At 61.8% G+C, this 17,023-nt stretch overlaps 2 protein-coding genes across 3 annotated transcripts; one reads left to right on the top strand and one right to left on the bottom strand.

The window, feature by feature from the left end:
- The first annotated feature begins 343 nt into the window (after positions 1–343).
- On the top strand, positions 344–3,179 carry ZNF784 (zinc finger protein 784). Its single transcript, XM_055410667.2, has 2 exons — positions 344–481; positions 1,676–3,179. The coding sequence occupies exons 1-2, from the start codon at positions 404–406 to the stop codon at positions 2,561–2,563; spliced, it is 966 nt and encodes a 321-aa protein (XP_055266642.2). The 5' UTR covers positions 344–403; the 3' UTR covers positions 2,564–3,179.
- Positions 3,180–6,010: 2,831 nt separating this feature from the next.
- On the bottom strand, positions 6,011–16,907 carry ZNF865 (zinc finger protein 865). 2 transcript variants are annotated; one of them, XM_088829998.1, is made up of 2 exons: positions 16,467–16,907; positions 6,011–9,608 (listed from the first exon to the last, which is right to left on the bottom strand). In XM_088829998.1, the coding sequence occupies exons 1-2, from the start codon at positions 16,501–16,503 to the stop codon at positions 6,451–6,453; spliced, it is 3,195 nt and encodes a 1,064-aa protein (XP_088686124.1). In that variant the 5' UTR covers positions 16,504–16,907; the 3' UTR covers positions 6,011–6,450. The 2 variants fall into 2 exon arrangements, with proteins under 2 accessions (XP_088686124.1, XP_055266524.2); XM_055410549.2 differs by lacking the exon at positions 16,467–16,907 and adding an exon at positions 15,839–16,132.
- Positions 16,908–17,023: the final 116 nt, after the last annotated feature.

Here is a 17,023-nt window from a genome sequence, read left to right as displayed (position 1 = left end):
TCTGCAAATGAACTTTAAAGTCCTTACATTGGTAAACTTTGTCTCACTGGGTTATGGCAAGCCATGCAGAGGAGGTGACCGCAAAAATGTGTAGCATGAAAACAGAATCATTCAATTCTGGCCAGCGTCAACTGACTTCAGTTGACAGTAGGCTGTCAACAGCCTACTCATACAGGTTAAAAAGAGATATTCGAGTTAGTTTATCTGGCACCCAGCGCACCACGCAGAATGGTTCCTGAGGGCACTGACAGGTGATTAGAAAGAAATTCACCAGTTTCTTCCCGGATCCTGGGATGCCCTGCCCCGTCCTCCGGTGCGCCTGCGCCGAGGCGCTGACGCCATTCCATGGCCACGCCCCCTCCCGAGGCGACCGCGGGCCTCGGGGGCGGGGCCGGGGCAGAAGATGGCCGCCGCGCGCCCGGAACCCCCGAGTCCGACCTCAGCGGCTCCGGAGCCGCGATCCCTGGAGCCTCTGGACCTGGTGCGGGCGAGGAAGGGGCCAGGGCTGTGGACTCGAGACGGCTGGAGGTCGCAGGGCTGGGGGCGGGGTCGAGGCGGGACATAGGACGGGGCGGGGGCGGTATTTATGGCTCCGGCTCTGGGGGCGGAGCTTTCTCGGTGGGCGAGGGGGCGGGGCTTAGAGTAGAGCCAATGAGGGTGGTGGGTGGGGCCTGGGTGGGTGGACCCCGAAGATGGGTGGGTGGGACATCTGAGCTGTTGATGGTTCCGAGAGGAGTTCCCCGGGATGGAGTTTGTCTAATTAGGGGGCGGGGCCTCCGAAATTTTAGGGGTAGCGAACCTCGCAGGTTGGGAAGGTGACCCTGAAAGACAAGGGTGTGGGGTTATAGCTGGGGCATCCACGCTGGAGTGGGGTATGATTCTGCAGGGATCTGAGGGATGCATCTTGTTGCCCAGGAGAGGATTTGGGTGGAGGGAGAAATGACTGCTCAAGCTGACTTTGGACCCGCGCTCAGGATGGGAGAGTACCTGAAGACATTCATTCATTCGACAGACATTTACTGAGTTCCTCCCTGGGCTAGACAGATGGAGAGGCGAACCAATACATGACTGTATTCTTTCAGAGCGCGCAGTGGAGTAGGGGAAGAGAGACAATAAACGAGACTGAATTGTGATCTGGAAAGAAAGAGTGAGCTGAGAGAGTGGGGGGTAGGGGAGCTAAATTTAGACGGGAGCAGTCAGCTGTGTGCCGGCTTATAGTTACACTGGGGTCAGAGAGAGAAGCAGGAGCTGGGTTATGGTGGATATTGGATGACGGTTTGGGATTTTAAGTGCAGTTGGAGTCATGTGGCAGTTTTGAGTCGGAAAATGACTGCTGTCTGATTTCCATTTTTCAAAAGGTCATTCGGGCTGCTTTGGGGAGGTGGCTTATAAGGGAGCAGGCGTAGGCACAGAGACATTCAGAGGGTTAGGAGACTTGGCAAGAGATGATTGGCTTTTAAGTGTAGGTGGAGGAGAGAAATGGCTGGATCTGTGATGTATTTTGGGCAGGAGGGGAAACCTTGGTGGTCATAGGGCAGAATCCCAGAGGATGGAGAGCTGAATCTAAAACTCGAGGGGCCCAGTAGGCTGCAGAGAGCATTTTAATAAGTGGGGTGTGTTGGGGATGGGGTGCGGCAGAGTCCACAGGCTCCTGTTTCTCCGCCTCCCCACTCAGGTCCTGGTGCCTGATGATGGCCGCCCGGCCACCCCCCCGAGTGACCTCATCGAGATCCAGGTGGTGAAGGTGACGGACACCACGCTGGTCCCCGAGCCCCCGGAGCCAGGTTCTCTACACTGTGCCTTGTGCCCGGCTGCCTTCCGGCTGGTCTCCGAGCTGCTGTTCCACGAACATGGTCACCTGGCGGGGGCTGAGGGTGGCGGGCAGGGTGGGGACCCAAGCCGGTGTCATGTGTGTGGCCACAGCTGCCCCGGCCCTGCCAGCCTCCGTGCCCACTATAGTCTGCACACGGGCGAACGGCCCTACCGCTGCGCGCTCTGCCCCCGGGCCTTCAAGGCCCTGGCCCCTCTGCTTCGGCACCAGCACCGACACGGGGTGGAGCCGGGGGCCCCTCGGAGGCCCCCGGAGGCGGCGGCGGCGACTCGAGAGCAGCGGCCCGGGGCGCCCCCGGAGAGGTCGGAGGTGGTGCTGGCGGCGGCGGCGGCGGGCGCAGCGGTGGGGAAGCCCTTCGCCTGCAGGTTCTGCGCCAAGCCGTTCCGCCGCTCCTCAGACATGCGAGATCACGAGCGGGTGCACACGGGCGAGCGGCCCTACCACTGCGGCGTGTGCGGCAAGGGCTTCACCCAGTCCTCGGTGCTCAGCGGCCACGCGCGCATCCACACCGGCGAGCGCCCCTTCCGCTGCAGCCTCTGCGACCGCACTTTCAACAATTCCTCCAACTTCCGCAAGCACCAGCGCACCCACGTTCACGGGCCGGGGCCGGGGGACTCAGGGGGCCCGCTGGCACCGGGGGCTGAGGGGCTGGGGAGCGGGTGTGGGGCAGGGAACCCTCCCGAAGAGGGGTGTAGGGAGACGGCCAAAGTGAAGGTAGAGGTCGACCAGTAGTCTGGGAGAACCGGCGCCCATCGCTGCAGGGGAGGGGTGGGTGGGCGAGAGAGGCCAGGGAGGATAAGGAGAGTTTTGGGGCGGGGTGACGTCAGAGCTCGCGGAGATGGCCACGGGCGGACGGCGTGGGACAGCGCCCCGACAGCCGGGCTCAGGATGCTCACAAGTCACACAGCCCATGTGTGAGGTTCCGAGAAAGGCACGGCGGCAGCCCTGTGGGTGTTAGGAACCTGGGCTGGATGTCATGGCCTCGTTCGCCTCCCTGACGGCTTGTCCTTGCACAAGAAATCACTTGCCACAGCAGAGCCTGGGCACTTCTTGGGGCGGGGGGATCCAGGCTGGACCCTTTCGCCTACCTCACTGGATCGCACTGACCCTGAGATTGCCCACCCGTCCTCAGTCTGCCCGCCGGATCCTCCAGTAAAGAAGCTGGGACCGTGCCACCTCAAAGCCAGAGGGTCCCTCAGTCACAGCGTCAAGGATGGAACCCTGACCCTAAGGATTTTGACACCAGGAGCCCGACCGCTGCTCCCACGGTGGTCCCTCCCTAAGCCAGACTCCTCTTTCAAGACAAAAAAAAAAGCCAGCCCACACTCAGCCAGCTGCTGCACCCTCCTAAAGCTCTAGGCTCAGAGCCCAGGGTCTCCCCGGGGCTACCAAGTAGCCCCCAGTGGATCTAATTCCCTCCATTCCCAGTTGGGAGCAAACAGCTTACAGGCCGGTCCCAGACTATCCCACAGAAGGGTTGGTGGATGCTGATGGAGCTGGCCTGGCAGGCCTGTGGTGGGTGTGGGGCAGGAGATGAGTCACTGGGGGCGGGGGACAGAGGAGGACCTGTGGGCTAGAGGTGGGAGGCCTCCAGTGCTATTCCTATTAAAGGACTCTCTGAACGGTTTCTCTGTGTTGATCTTGTGTTTCCGGGGGTGAGGGTAGGAGGGCTACACTGGGGTCTTGACCCAGCAGTGAGTTGTGACACTCTTCAAACCTCTGTTTCCTCATCTTTAGAACTGGGGAGGGAGTGTTGGCAGTGGACAGCGTCTGGCAATCCAGAGAAGCTGTGTGTTTCAGCTGTGGAACTGGGAAGTTCGGCAGTACAAAGGGGCTCCCAGGATCGGTGTGCTTCAGGAAGGGGAGCCCAGGACTCACACCTCTTCCAGTTCACCCAACACCCCCACAAGACATCCCATAGATGAAAGAGAATTCTGTTTTCACCAAGGAGATGCCCCAGATGTGGACATCACCACCCAAGCTACACACCTTGGCAGGTTCCTTAAGCCGTCTTCACCCTTCACCCATCCCTCTAATCCCTTATCAGTTTCCTATTGTTGGAATCTGAACACTTCTTTTCACCATCACTACCCTTGAAGACCAAGCCAACAACAGTCTCACAGGTCGGGGCCCCACCCTCTTCACTCTCCAGGCTGTGGCCACCTGGACCCAACCTTTGGAAACACAGATCCCCACCTTGCCACCAACCCCCAGCTCCTTGTGGCCGTGAGGAGGGATCCGAAAACGTGAGCGCCTATAGGGACTTCGTGATGATGTGAGTGAGGAAGGTGGTGGGGTTTCGAGGAGAAACACCAGGACCAGCGGGGTGAAATGGGACCACTGACACGTGGGATGCGACGGTGCTGGGAACCTGCGGCAGTTTGGAGAAAACGTGCCACGTCCAAAGAGAGTAAAGACTACTTGGCCCCAGGGGGACGCAGACCACGTTTCTAAATCTTCCAAATTTTTCAAAAGTTGCATCACTGTTTATGTTACGTGAACTCGCTCTTTTTTTAATGTGGCTGTTTTGGGTCTTAGTTGTGCATGTAGGATCTAGTTCCCCGACCAGAGATTGATCCCCAGCCGTCCGCACTGGGGGCTCTCTTAACCACTGGACCACCAGGCAAGTCCCCATATGTAAAATAGTTTCATATTCAAAGTTTGACAGCCAAGTCTTTTTTTTTTTTCCTCCCATGGGCTAAACCGGAAGTCTCGGGCTCAGATCCAGAGGCTGCCAGCCTCCAAGGTCATCCGAGCTCCACTGTTTGGGATTTCGTGGCTCTTCAGGAGCCAGTCCCCAACCCTTGGCATCTCCAACCACACCAATCTATTCAAAATTCGCTGGAACGGCTGGGTTGACTTGGACATGCGTTAACCCTCCACCGTGGCTCTGTCATCCTTTGGGTGTTGCTCCTCCCGGGAGCCTGGTTAGCCCCTTCAGTCTGATACAGAGAGTGCGCCACGCCCTCAACCCCGGGGGAGACTCCACGGCCTCCGCAGTGTGGTGCACCGCAGCTGTGTGACTCACTTTGAGTCCCACACCAGGTCTGTCACCTGCTGGGTCCCCAGGGTGAGAGCAAGGTGGCCACACTGGCTTGCTGCCCTCTTGTGGGTCAACCTGGACTCACCCAGGCAGTGACCGCTGACCTGACTTGGTCTCCAGGTTGCAGTCCTGAGGCTCCCGGGACTACAGGTCCAGGGCTACTACGAACCTGCTAGGTATCCTTGGAGCCTTTCTTCTCCAGGACTTCAGCATCCTCTTCTGGTAAGTGGGCTAAGTCAGCCTCACAGGGCATGTATTTCACTGTTCTGAGGATCAAACTGAGGGCTGGGAAAGGGCTTCTGAGTTCCACTAAGTTGCTCTGAAGGGAGATAGCCTACACATGGGCTGTATAATAAACAAGAGTCCTGGCTCACCAGCGCTCTCAGCTCATTTGAGGGCAAGGAACGTGTCCACTTCACGTTTCCCCGTACATACTAAGTCACTTAATCGTGTCCAACTCTTGCAACCCCATAGACGGCAGCCTACCGGGTTCCTGTCTGTGGAATTTTCCAGGCAAGAGTACTGGAGTGGGTTGCCATTCCCTCCTCCAGGGGGTCTTCCCGACCCAGGGGTCGAACCCGTGTCTCTTAGGACTCCTGCATTGGCAGGCAGGTTCTTTGCCACTAGTGCCAATGTTTCCCCAGTGTCCATCAAAGCACCCGGCAGACAAGCTGCTGCTGCTGCTAAGTCACTTCAGTCGTGTCTGACTCTGTGTGACCCCACAGACGGAAGCCCACCAGGCTCCCACATCCCTGGGATTCTCCAGGCACGGCAGACAAGGGCCTTGGCGAAATGTCAGCGGCGTAATAAACAAACCACGAAAGCATCCTGATGGGGACGGGGTCCAGGTACGTGGTCGGTTCCCCAGAGCAGTGACTTACCTGTCTTGTTCTGCATTCGGTCCACTGGGAGACCAGAGCCTCGACATGGTGAAGCCTCGGTGACTACCGGCTGAAAAGAAAAGCAGAGAGAGGCAGGGCGAGGCAGACGGTGTCGTGAAATCATCATCCCAGGAAGCCAAAGCTCTCAGCCTTCCATTTGTCAGCGCTCAACCCCCTCCCCTGGGAGGAAAGAAGGGACTCCAGCGGCCCTGTTGATAAGATTTATTATTCTCCGCTCTGTACAAGCCGCGTCTGCCCCCCGCCCCCCACCCCCACAAACCAAGAGCACCCAGACCCCACCCCGTGCCCTCCCGAACCGCTCGCGCTCCGCTGTCCGGCCAGCTTGCTGGGGAAGGGGGGAGAGGGGAAAGGGGAGAGGCCGTCCAGACCCGGCTCCACCCAGCTCACTGGGGGGCTGAAGGCTGCTGGGGCAGGGGGGCTGGAGAGGGGTACACATCAGGGGTGGAGAGAGGGTCGAGTTCAGTGTCCGACAGGAGAAGGAGAAGGCCAGGGAGGTCCAGGTGGAGAGAAGCAGGCTAGGGTCTGCACGACATGGGCCTTGGGGGAGGAGGCTAGTCTATCTGAAGTTAAGAAGGATGGATGGGACAGCCGGCAGGAGGAGGTCCGCGCCCCCGAGGGGCGAGTCCGGGAGGGGACGTCTGATGGGAGTGGCGAAGGAGAGGCACACCCCCCGGTCAGGCGTCCTTCCCGGGCAACGGGCCGGCCCCCGCTCCCGGCGCCGCCAGGCCCTCGGCCTTGTGCGCTAGACGGTGTTTCTTGAGGCCATAGGTGTTGGCGAACCCCTCGCCGCAGGAGGAGCAGCGGAAAGGCCGGCCGCCCTGGTGGGCCGCCAGGTGCTTCCGGAAGTAGCCGGGATCCTTGAAGGCCTTGAGGCAGGCGGGACAGCGGAGTTCGGGCCGCGGCGGCTCGTGCGCGCGCTGGTGGCGCAGCACGGAGCTCAGGTAGAAGAAGCCCTTGCCGCAGTGCTCGCAGCGATAGGCGCGCTCTCCCAGGTGCAGGCGCTGGTGCTCCAGCAGGTTGGAGCGGTAGCGGAAGGTCTTGCCGCAGGCGCCGCAGCGCAGGGGCCGCGCCACGGCGTGCAGCCGCCGGTGCTCCGCCAGGCTGGACGACTGCGCAAAGCGCTTGGCGCACACGCCGCACTTGAAGGCGCGCTCGCCCGTGTGCACCACGCGGTGCTGCCGCAGGTACCAGGAGCGCAGGAAGCCACGGCCACACACGCCGCAGCGGTAGGGCCGCTGCTCCGTGTGGCAGCGCTGGTGGCGCATGAGCAGGGCCGCCTCCCAGAAGCGCTTGCCGCACACCGGGCAGCGGAAGCCGCGCTTCTGCCGGTGACTGCGCCGGTGCAGCAGCAGGTCGTAGGCGCCGGCGAAGCTCTGGCCGCACAGGCCGCAGCCCAGGGTCCGGCGCACCAGGTGCACGTACTTGTGGGTCACCAGGCCCAGGAAGTGCTTGAAGCTCTGGCCGCAGGTGGCACAGCTGAAGCGCTCGGGGCCCGCGCTGGCGCCCCCGCCGCCCCCGGCCGCCGCGGACCCACCCGCGTCCTCGCCCCCGGACACCCCGGCCAGCGCAGCCACGGCCGCCCCCACCTCCCCGGCCAGCCCGTTGTCCAGCACGGTGGCCGCGTCGGTGCCGCCGGAGCCCTCCGGGGGCTGGGCGCCACCGGGCGCGGGCGGCAGCAGGCGCTCGGGGGCCGCCTGGTGCACCAGCTTGTGCCACATGAGGTTCTCGATGAAGCCGAAGGTCTTGCCGCAGGCGTCGCAGCCGTAGGGCTTCTCGGCCATGTGCGCCTCCTTGTGGCTCATGACGTGGAAAAGATCCGGGAAGTGCTCGCCGCAGTCCGAGCAGGCGTAGCTAAGCCCGTCGGCCGCGGCCCCGGACGCGGCTGAGCCGCTCGGGCCGGCCGCCCCCGCGGCGCCCTGGGCGGCGGGGAGGCCGGCGGCCCCGGCCAGGGCGCAGGGCAGCTGGAGCCGGTGCACCTGGCGGTGGCGCGTGAGGCTCTGCGGGTAGCCAAAGACCTTGCCGCAGAGCTCGCACTTGTAGGGCCGCTCGCGAGTGTGCACCACGTGGTGCTTGCTCAGGTGGAAGGACTCGCGGAAGCGCTTCCCGCACACTGGGCACTGGTGTGGCTTCTCGCCCGTGTGGATGCGCTCGTGCCGCTTCAGGGTCTCACGGCGTCCGAAGCCGCGCCCGCAAATGCCGCAGCAGAACGTCTTACCCGGGGCCCCAGCGCCTGAGCCTCCAGCCCCGCCGGGACTGGCCCCGCCGAGCAGCAGCGGGTGGGCGCCCAGCAGCGGGACGGGCACGGCGCCGTACACCACCGCCGCGGCCGCCGCCTTCTCGCCGTCGGAGGCGGGCGGGTCCGGGGGCAGCAGGTAGGGCCCCGGCGGGAAGGTGGGCGCGGGCGGCGCGCCGGCGGCCGCCGTGTCCTTGGGCGCATCGGGGGCGGCGGGCGGGCCGTGCGCCGCCTTGTGGCGCAACAGGCTCTGCGGCGCCGAGTAGGACTTGCCGCACAGCTCGCAGGGGTAGGCGGGCCGCGGCCCGGGCGCGCCCGCGTGCGCCGCCTGGTGCTTGAGCAGGTAGGCGGCGTCGCGGAAGGCCTTGCCGCACACGCCGCACGGCAAGCGCAGCAGGTCGGCCGAGTGCGTCTTCACGTGGCGCTTGAGGCTCTCGCGACGGTTGAAGCTCTTGCTGCACACGGAGCACGAGAAGGGCTTCTCGCCCGTGTGGATGATCTGGTGCTGGTGCAGGTGGCTGGGCTTCTTGAACACCTTCCAGCACAGCGTGCAGGCGAACGGGCCGTCGCCGCCCCCCGCCGCCACCCCCGCCGTCCCCGGCGGAGCGGCCACCCCCACACCCGCGCCCGCTGGGGCGGCGCTGCTATCGGCAGGCGCGGCCGGGGGCCCGGGGGGCGCCGAGGGGGGCGCGGCGGGCGCGGGCAGGCCCAGCGGCGGGAGCGGCGGCGGCGCCGGGGCGCCCGCGGCCGGCGGCACGTCCTTGTGGCAGCGGCGGTGGCGGATGAGGCTGGACACGTGGTTGTAGGTGCGGCCGCAGACGCCGCACTCATAGGGCCGCTCGCCCGAGTGCACCAGCATGTGCTGCACGAGGTGCGAGGACTGCTTGAAGGACTTCTGGCACACGCCGCACGGGAAGCGCCGCTCCAGCAGGTACTTGAGCCGCCGGAAGTAGCCTTTGTCGTCCTTGGCCGCATCGCAGGCCGCTGCCCCCGCCGCCGCCGCGGCACCTGGCGGCGCCTGCGAGGCCGCGGGGAGTGGCCCGGGGGTTCCCGGGGGTGCGGCCAGCCCCGGCGCGGCCCCTGGCCCGGAGGCCGGTCCCCCGCGCTTCAGGTTCCCAAACAGGTGCTGGTGGCCCGAGAGGTCCACGATGCCCCACTGCGGCGCCGGGAAGGCCGCGTCGAAGATCGGGGGCGGCGGCGCCCCGAAGGCGGGCGGCAGCGGCGGGTCAGGCTTCTTCGCCTGGGAGGAGGACGACGAGGACGAGGAGGACGACGAGGACGAGGAGGACGACGAGGAGGGGGCCTCGGCCTTGGGCTTGAAGCTGGCCTGAGGCGGGTAGTCGTACTGCGGTGGCGGCGGCTGCGGCGGCGGCTGCGGCGGGGGCCCCGGCGCGCAGGGTAGCGCGGCTACCGCCTTGGCGTGCTCCCCGTACAGCTCCATGGGCTCGAAGCGCTGGTGGTTGAGGAACTCCAGGAAATCGAAGGGGTAGCTTTGAAAGTGGACCCCGTCCTCGCCCCCCAGGCCGCCGCTCCCGCCGCCTCCGGCGCCGCTACCCGCTGGGTTGGCCTCCATCCTGGGCGACGGGGAGAAGGGGGACCCTGCGGAGAGGAGAGCAGGGCTCAGAAGGCAGGGCCGCACGGGGTTCTCCAGCTGCAGGCGCTGGAAGAGCCACATGCATGGGCCAGGCCCCCCCCACTGTCCGTCCTCGCCCGTCGGTCCCTCTGTCCTTTACCCGCACTGACAGGTCTTCCCCTGGGCTCTGCTGGCACGCTGACCTCTCCCACTCGGTCTGCCGTCTCCTGCCCGCATCGTCTCTGGCCCTCGTCTCCCTCCTCCTCCAGAGATTCCCCCTCTCCCTTCTTCCCGCGGTTCCCACACATCTCCATCCATCCCCAACACCGCCGACACGCCTTGTTCTCAGACTCTACTCTCGGGCCCCTGTGCAAACACTTTCAGGCCTCCAGGCTGGGTCCCCCAGGCCCTCTGCTCTGTAGCCCCCACCACCACAGACACGCTAGCCCCAGCCCTGTGCTCCCAAACCCCTCAGGTTCTGCCTTTGCGGAAAGACAAGAACAGTTTCTATCAGAGTGGTGAAGAGGGTGGCCTGTGGAGCCACGATGCCCCGTCAGCCTCTCGCTGTGTGACCCTGGACAAGTTCCTGTACCTCTCTGTGCCTGAACCTCCCCATCTACACGTGGAGGTGACAACGCATGTCCCTGTCTCCCAGGGCTGCTGCAAGGACCTGACAAGCTACGGTGGGTCGGGTGGACATTCGGGGCCCTCTGGAGGGGATTCTCGTCCTCATAGTAGGAACACAAAGTCAGCACAAACGGGGGCGGGGGGTGGGGAGAGATGGGACAAGGGCCACGTGGGCAGGGAGCGTTCCTTCATTACCAGGTAGGAAGGAGACGCTGCTGGCCTGGGAGTAAAAACAAGCTACAGCAGGAAACATGCCGGGTCAGGGTTTAAGCCTCATCCCCGTCCTGACCTATGCTTGTAAAGGAGGCGCTGACCCTCAGAAGGAGGGGGACTTAAGGGGGCTGGCGCAGGGTGGAAGGGAACACGCTGGCTGGCAGAGTTCGCTAGCCCAGTCCCTGGAGATACCTGTACCTTCACGGACATCACGCGCCTGGGAGGAGCCTGGTGCCAGGTGGTCCGGGAGCGGGGGTTCCCACCCTCGCCCCTGAGAGCGACTCCCGCCCCTTCCACCCAGCAGTCATTCTCTAAGCAACTCCTTTCCAGGACCTCTCCTTCCAGACTGCCGCTGGCCAGTGGGAGCCCCTCCCAAGGGGCAGGAGTCCCACAGCAACCCACAGTGTCCCCTGCAATTGATCTCAGCCTGACACCCACCAGGGGCCCCGGGAAACGCCTCCACTGAGCAGGTGGAGCGCCACAGGGAGAAGGGCCCGCCCAGTCAGGCATGCTTCTTAGCCATCGTCCCCCCTCCGCTGGGGCCTGGGCCCTGCAGCCAGCCCACCCCAGGGGTCAAAGGGCCCGTCCACACCATCTGCCCGTCTGGCTGCCTCTGTCCCCAGACAGGTGAAAGGTGAGTGCCTCCCCGACCCCTGTCCGGAGGTCAGTATTTTTAGCCTCCAGCTCCGGGTGTCCCTGGATGCAATTCAGCAGCCCATGCCCTTCACACTCGGCTGGTTAATCTGATCTCCAGAAGGACCAAAGGTGTGGCCGGGTGCTGGTGGAAGCCTGTGGGCAAAGCCTGAGTCCAGGAGGCAGTGCTGGAGTGGGCTAGGGGGCGGCCACAGGGAGGCACGTGGAGGGGGGGCGGGGCCGGGGCGGGGCCCTGGGATGAAGCCCCGCCCCACCCCAAGCGCACAGCTAAGGCTTTGGGGCCCTCCCCCAGGCCAGCACCCTCGGAACCCCGGCTGTGACGCGCGCGCGCACACACAAGGTGGTTCCCTGAAAAGGAGGAAGGCGAGAGTGGAACTGGGGGGATAGGAGCCTTACTTTGGGGGCACTCTCTGGGTTGTGACGGGCGTTTCCACACGGGGCCGGGTTGGGGGGTTACCTTTCTGAAAACATGGAGCGGTGAGGCAGTGCGGCTGCTCCCTCCTGCCTGGACCCTCGTCCCCAGACCTCACGCCCCCTGCCCTAACCCCCCTGAGGTCTCTGCTCCGGGTCAATGTCGCCTCCAGCAGAGGGGACGTGCGTCCCTCGCCACACCACTCACGCGCCCCTCATTCTGCCGCACTTTTTTCACCAAAGCCACTGCTGCCAACGTACTGTGCATATTTCCTCTTGCTGTCTCTTTACTGTCGGGCCTCCTTGCCTGAGAGCGAAGACTTGGCCTGTGTGGCTTACCACTAGGTGCCCATGACCTAGCACAGCATGGCTACTCGGTAAGTTATTTGCTGAAATGTGGGAATTAAACAGCACCCTCCCACATCACCAGTGGGAAATCAGATGGACAAACATGGAAAAGTAACAAAAGTTAGGAAATGCAGCTAAAGCTGGGCTCAGAGGCAAACTTACAGCTGTCAGTATCTGCTGATATAAATTCGTTGAATAAAGGGATTCGACTGTGCTGACCAGAACTTACAGAGTGGGGGGCATTTAGCAAAGATGGAGCCGATACTGTCGAGGTGTGCCCAGGAGGACGAGTTCTGGTAGGAAGGATGTGAAGAGGGCCTCCAGGGCAGGTGAGATGCCAAAGGACTGCGGCTGAGAGATGCAGGCGGTGGAACTGAGGGACGAGACTGACTGGTCTCACAACTATTTCCACTGGGAAAGGAGCCACGTTTCCTGTCTCCAGGGACCTGTCTTATAAACTGCTGTCTTTCTAAGGGGAGATGTGTGGTGGATTTCGTGCAGAGTGGCCTGAGGGGTGAGCCCCTCCCAAGGGGCAGGAGTCCCACAGCAACCGCAGTCACAGCCCTAACAACTCATGTTTACTGTCTGACGGGCTTCATGTGGACCATCACCCTGACGCCTCCTAACGTCCTGCACATTACTGGATCTGTTGCACAGGGAAGGAAACGGAGAAGTGGGAGGGGTCATTTCCCCAAGGAGGGGAAAGCAAGTATTAGATTCCAGGCCCCTGATGCCCAGACCTGTGGGCCAGGCTGGTGCAGTAAAGCTGCCTTGTGATGAGATTCTCGTCTGTAATGACAATAACAATGACAGGCAGTAACAGGGAGCCCTGAGTGAGTGCTTCCTACATGGCAAGTACCCTTTTAAATCCTTCATATGTATTGCCTCAGTGAGTCCTCCCAATAACTCTAGAAGATGGTTCAGATTATTAACCCCATAAACAGAGAAAGAGACTGAGGGCCCAAGAGGTCAATTAATCTCCTAAAGTCATACCACCACCAAGTCGAAGGGCCAGGAATCACAGGCCAGCGGTGAGGCTCAAAAGGACATGCTGTTTTCCTCACAACGTGCTGTGTTTATCTTTTTCTATTTCTGTGGTAACACCTCATGGCTTGCAAGATCTTAGTTCCCTGACCAGGACGGGAAACTGGTCCCCCTGCAGTGAAAGCAGGGGGTCCTAACCACTAGACCACCAGGGAATTTCCATGCTGTCTTTCAAAATTTCTCTCTTCAAAATAAAATTTTTAAAAAAGCCTTCACTCCACTTTGTATCGGAAATACACTCTGCCCATTCACTTTGCCGCCACACAACCCCAGGACTAGCCACTGGCATTTACTCAATGCTAACCAGCACTGCACTGTGTTTTATTTGCCTTGTTTCAATGAAACTCACAACAGACTCGCAAACTAAGCATCACTGGGACTTCCCTGGTGATCCAGTGGTTAAGAATCTGCCTCGCAATGCGGGGAAAGTGGGTTCAACCCCTGGTTGGGGAATGAAGATCCCACATGCTGCAACTACTGAGCCTGCGCGCCACAACTAAGACCCACCCGAGCCAAATAAATACGAAAAAAGGAAAAGATAAGCTTTATTATCGTTCTTAACAGACAGGAAGGCTAAGGCCGAACCACGTCACTGTTGCTCCTCTGCTCAAAACCTGCAGTGATGTCTCAAAGGAGGTGAGAGAAGACCTCCACAGTCCCAGCTGCCTCTTGGCAGCTCTGGCCACATGCCGGCTTCATCACTGCCCCAGGGCCTTTGCACAGGCTGTTGCTTCTGCCTGGAAGGCGGGGACTCCCATACACACGGCTCTCTCACCCCCTCATCTCCTTCACGCCTTTGCTCAGACGCTGTCTTCTCAGCAAGGTGCTCCAAGACCACTGTAACCTGTCACCCAGAGCAACATTCCTGCTCACCCCAGCCTCCTTTGCTTCTCTCCTTTCCAGTCAGTGCCCACGTGTGTGCGTTTGCAACCCTATGGACTGCAGTCCACAGGGCTCCAGGGGATTCTCCAGGCAAGAATACTGGAGTGGGTTGCCATGCCCTCCAGTCAGTACCACCACCGTATGTTCTATTTGTTGCTGGACTACCCCTCCCGGAGGTGGGCTCCAAGCAGGCAAGATTGTGTATCTGACTTGTTCAGTGGTCTAGCTGCAGCACTTAGAACAGGGCCTGTCTCGACCAGCGTGCTGAATGAGTGAGTGAATGAGGCCTGGGAAATAGAGAGTGGCCTGCTCAGAGATAAGCAGGCTGGTGCGAGCCAGGGTTCACGCTCTGAACCGCTTCACTCCAGGGGGAGGGGGGCGCTAAGGAGCCCCCTGCCGTCCCCCCGGGGGCACTGCAGCTGTCCAGGAGCAGAATCTACACACAGATCTAACTTCTCGGTGCTGGGGGGACAGGGGTCTCTTGGAAGAGGCCTTCCTGCCACTTCCTCTGACACTGCGGCCCCTGTGACTATGCTCTCACCCTGCTGTATTTCCTTCACACAAACATCTATATTTTGCTTTTTAAGTGTCTGCCCCAGAGCTGGCATACGCACTCCACGAGGACAGCGCTTTTGTCTGTTTTGTTCTCTGCTGCATCCCCAGTGTGTAGCAGGTGGTCATTAAACAGTTGTTGAACAAAGGAAGGAACAAACGAAGAACGCTCTGGCTCTGCGGAGCTGACCAAGGCCAGGTGACTGATCACAACGCCCCCACCTCTCAGGCCCTGTGAGATCACACCATCTCCCCCCTCATCCTCCCTGCCACTCCTCTGCTCCAACCTCACCACCTCCCCTGCTGCCCCTCCCATCAGCACACTCACAGCCACCTCAGGGCCTCTGCCTGCAACCCAGACCTTTCCCTGGCGAGGCTGCCTGTGCTAATTCAGGTTTCACCTCTGAAGTAGCTCATAAGGCTCTCAGAAAAACCCAGAAAACAGCACCGATCTTGTTTACTTGCTTTTGATCGGTCTCAACCAGACTGTAAAGACCCACAAAACAAAGACTGTATGGCTCTCTCTCCCCTTCACGCTGTACACCCTGGACCTGAAACAGCAAGTGCATATTCGTTCAGTGAAAAGTGAACGAATGAATGTCCAAGGGAAGCGGCGGCCGTGGCCCAGTGAAGCTGGGTCTTCCTTGGGGAGTCCAGGAGGAGGGGCATGGGGAGAAGCTGCAGGTGAGGGTGCGAGCTGTCAGAGCCAGAAGCAGAGGAGCTTTCTGAGGGAAAAGCCTCACGTGGGGCGCCGTCCGCTGGGAGGACCCCAGACAGGCACTGACCCCGAGGAGGGCGGGGTGGGGGTGTTTCGGGGAGCCTGGGGCTAAACCGGCAGCTATTCCTACCTGAGGGGGAGCAGGGTGTGAGTGTGAGAGCACAACTCTAGGGGGAGCTATTTATAGAAGGGGGGAGTGAGGGTGTCGGTCATCGAAAGCAATATTCTCAATGGGGATTATTGCGGCGGGGGGGGGGCGGAGAAAAGGAAAAAAGGTATTTGGGGCCGCTGATCAGAATGCAAAGTATTTTTACAGTAACGAAGGGGGCTTTGGGGAGGGGTGGTTAGGAGCTTTGGGGGCTGTTGTGCGTGGACAGAGAAAATAGGGGTCTGCTATAAAACACTAATACCACACTGTTGCGAAGCAACCTACGAGAATACCAAAAGGAGGGTTCACGGACAGCTGCTCCGCACGGGGACGGACAATGCCGATGGCATTTGGGGGGCTGTCCTGCAGGAAGCAAAGACGGGGGGCTGTGTAGAAAAGGAACCTATGAGAAAGCCTTAGTGCGGGGCCCTGGCAGCAGCTGGGGGATCGCCACGAATGAGGGCGCTCTGGTAGCTGTCCTGCACGGGGGGCGATAATGGGGCGCTATCCGTCTGGGGGAGCAGTCATGGGGGGCCCCCCCAGCGAGGGCCGGGAGCGAGAAGCACTGATAGGAACGCTCTGGGAACCAAGGCGGGCCAGGGCGGGACCCCCCGCCCACGCTGCCCCCGGGCCTCCGGGCCACGCGCCCCGACACTCACCGGCGCCGGGGTCTCCGCCGGGAGGAGGCTGAGGAGGCGGAGGAGGCGCCGCCGCTCCGGGGAGACCCGAGGGCCCGACCGGAAGTGCCGCCCCCTCCCCCTCCCCGGCAGCCCCGCGCCGCCCGCCTGCCCGCCCGTCCGGAAGCGGAAATCGCGCCAGTCTCCGAGGCGCCGGCGTGGAAGAGCGGAAGGGGGAGGCGGCGGCGGAGACCGGGAAGGGGAAGTGCGCCTGCGCGCTGGCTTGGGAGCCGCAGGGACTGGGGAAGCCGGCCCCGCTTCCGGTGGGCGAGCGGAGCGCAGCGCGCCTGCCCCTTCCTAGGGCACCGCCCACACGCCCCGGGCCCCTCATTAAGCCACGCCCCCTTATGCAAAATTAACGCCTCAGCCCCGACGGCGCCTCTTTCGGAGCTTAATTAACATAGTCCCCGCCCACCGCCTCGGAACCCACCCTCGTCGACCCAGCCCATGAAATCTACCCCGTACTTCCCCGTCTCAAAGGTCCCCACTCTCTGGAAGCCCACCTCTCCCTGGTATTCCCCGCCTCTCGGAGTTTCTGGGACTGAGCCACGCCCCTGAGCGTGAGCCCCGCCCTTTCCGCTCGCAGTAGTTAAGCCCCCGCTTCTCTCACCCCTTTCACGTTCAGTTGTTTCGCACTTCCGAAGCATTTCCTTCAGTCAGGGGGTCTGAAAGTGTGGCTTGAATACCTGCAGCGGCTGCGCCACAGGAAATTATTTAGAACTGTCCCAGGCCCCCTACCCCAGATTCCCTGAATCACAGACCCTGGGGGTAGGGCCTAAGGACCTGCGTTTTAAAACACCCTTCAGGTGATTCTGACGCAGGCTGAAGTTTCAAACCACACAGCTTTACATTTTACACGGCCCCTCTCGTATACTTGCTCTAAGCCTCGCCTCTAACTCAGCCCCAGCTCAAGCAGCTAAGCCCGAGTCTCTCCAGCCCTTCCTCCTAAGCTTTCCTCTGGGACTCTCCTTCGGTACTCCTCTGTTAAGGACCCCCCTTCTCTCCCCTTGGCCTGCACAGCAGTTATATCCACCGATCAGCATCCTCACAGTTCAAGTCCTACCTGTCCCAACACCTGGCTCTCCTGCAGTTTCCCCTTGAAGTCCCTCCCGTCAGATAAACCCCCTATCCATTCCCTCTAAACGCTCTCAATTTCTGCCCGCCAAC

This window comes from Moschus berezovskii, chromosome 22 (assembly GCF_049115385.1).
Source record: "Moschus berezovskii isolate FMDL1 chromosome 22, NW_MosBer_1.0, whole genome shotgun sequence".
NCBI classification, from domain to species: domain Eukaryota; kingdom Metazoa; phylum Chordata; class Mammalia; order Artiodactyla; family Moschidae; genus Moschus; species Moschus berezovskii.
The sequence above is the reverse complement of the archived record's forward strand: the minus strand, read 5'-3'. Positions and strand labels throughout refer to the sequence as shown.

What these genes read in the sequence shown, in the direction of transcription:
- ZNF784 (XM_055410667.2), top strand. Translation starts at nt 404, where the DNA reads ATGGCCGCCGCGCGCCCGGAACCCCCGAGTCCGACCTCAGCGGCTCCG. An exon ending in CCCTGGAGCCTCTGGACCTG is followed by an intron (nt 482 to 1,675) that starts GTGCGGGCGAGG and finishes CTCCCCACTCAG; the next exon opens with GTCCTGGTGCCTGATGATGG.
- ZNF865 (XM_088829998.1), bottom strand. Translation starts at nt 16,503, where the DNA reads ATGCTTCGGAAGTGCGAAACAACTGAACGTGAAAGGG. An exon ending in AACAACTGAACGTGAAAGGG is followed by an intron (nt 9,609 to 16,466) that starts GTGAGAGAAGCG and finishes TCCTCTCCGCAG; the next exon opens with GGTCCCCCTTCTCCCCGTCG.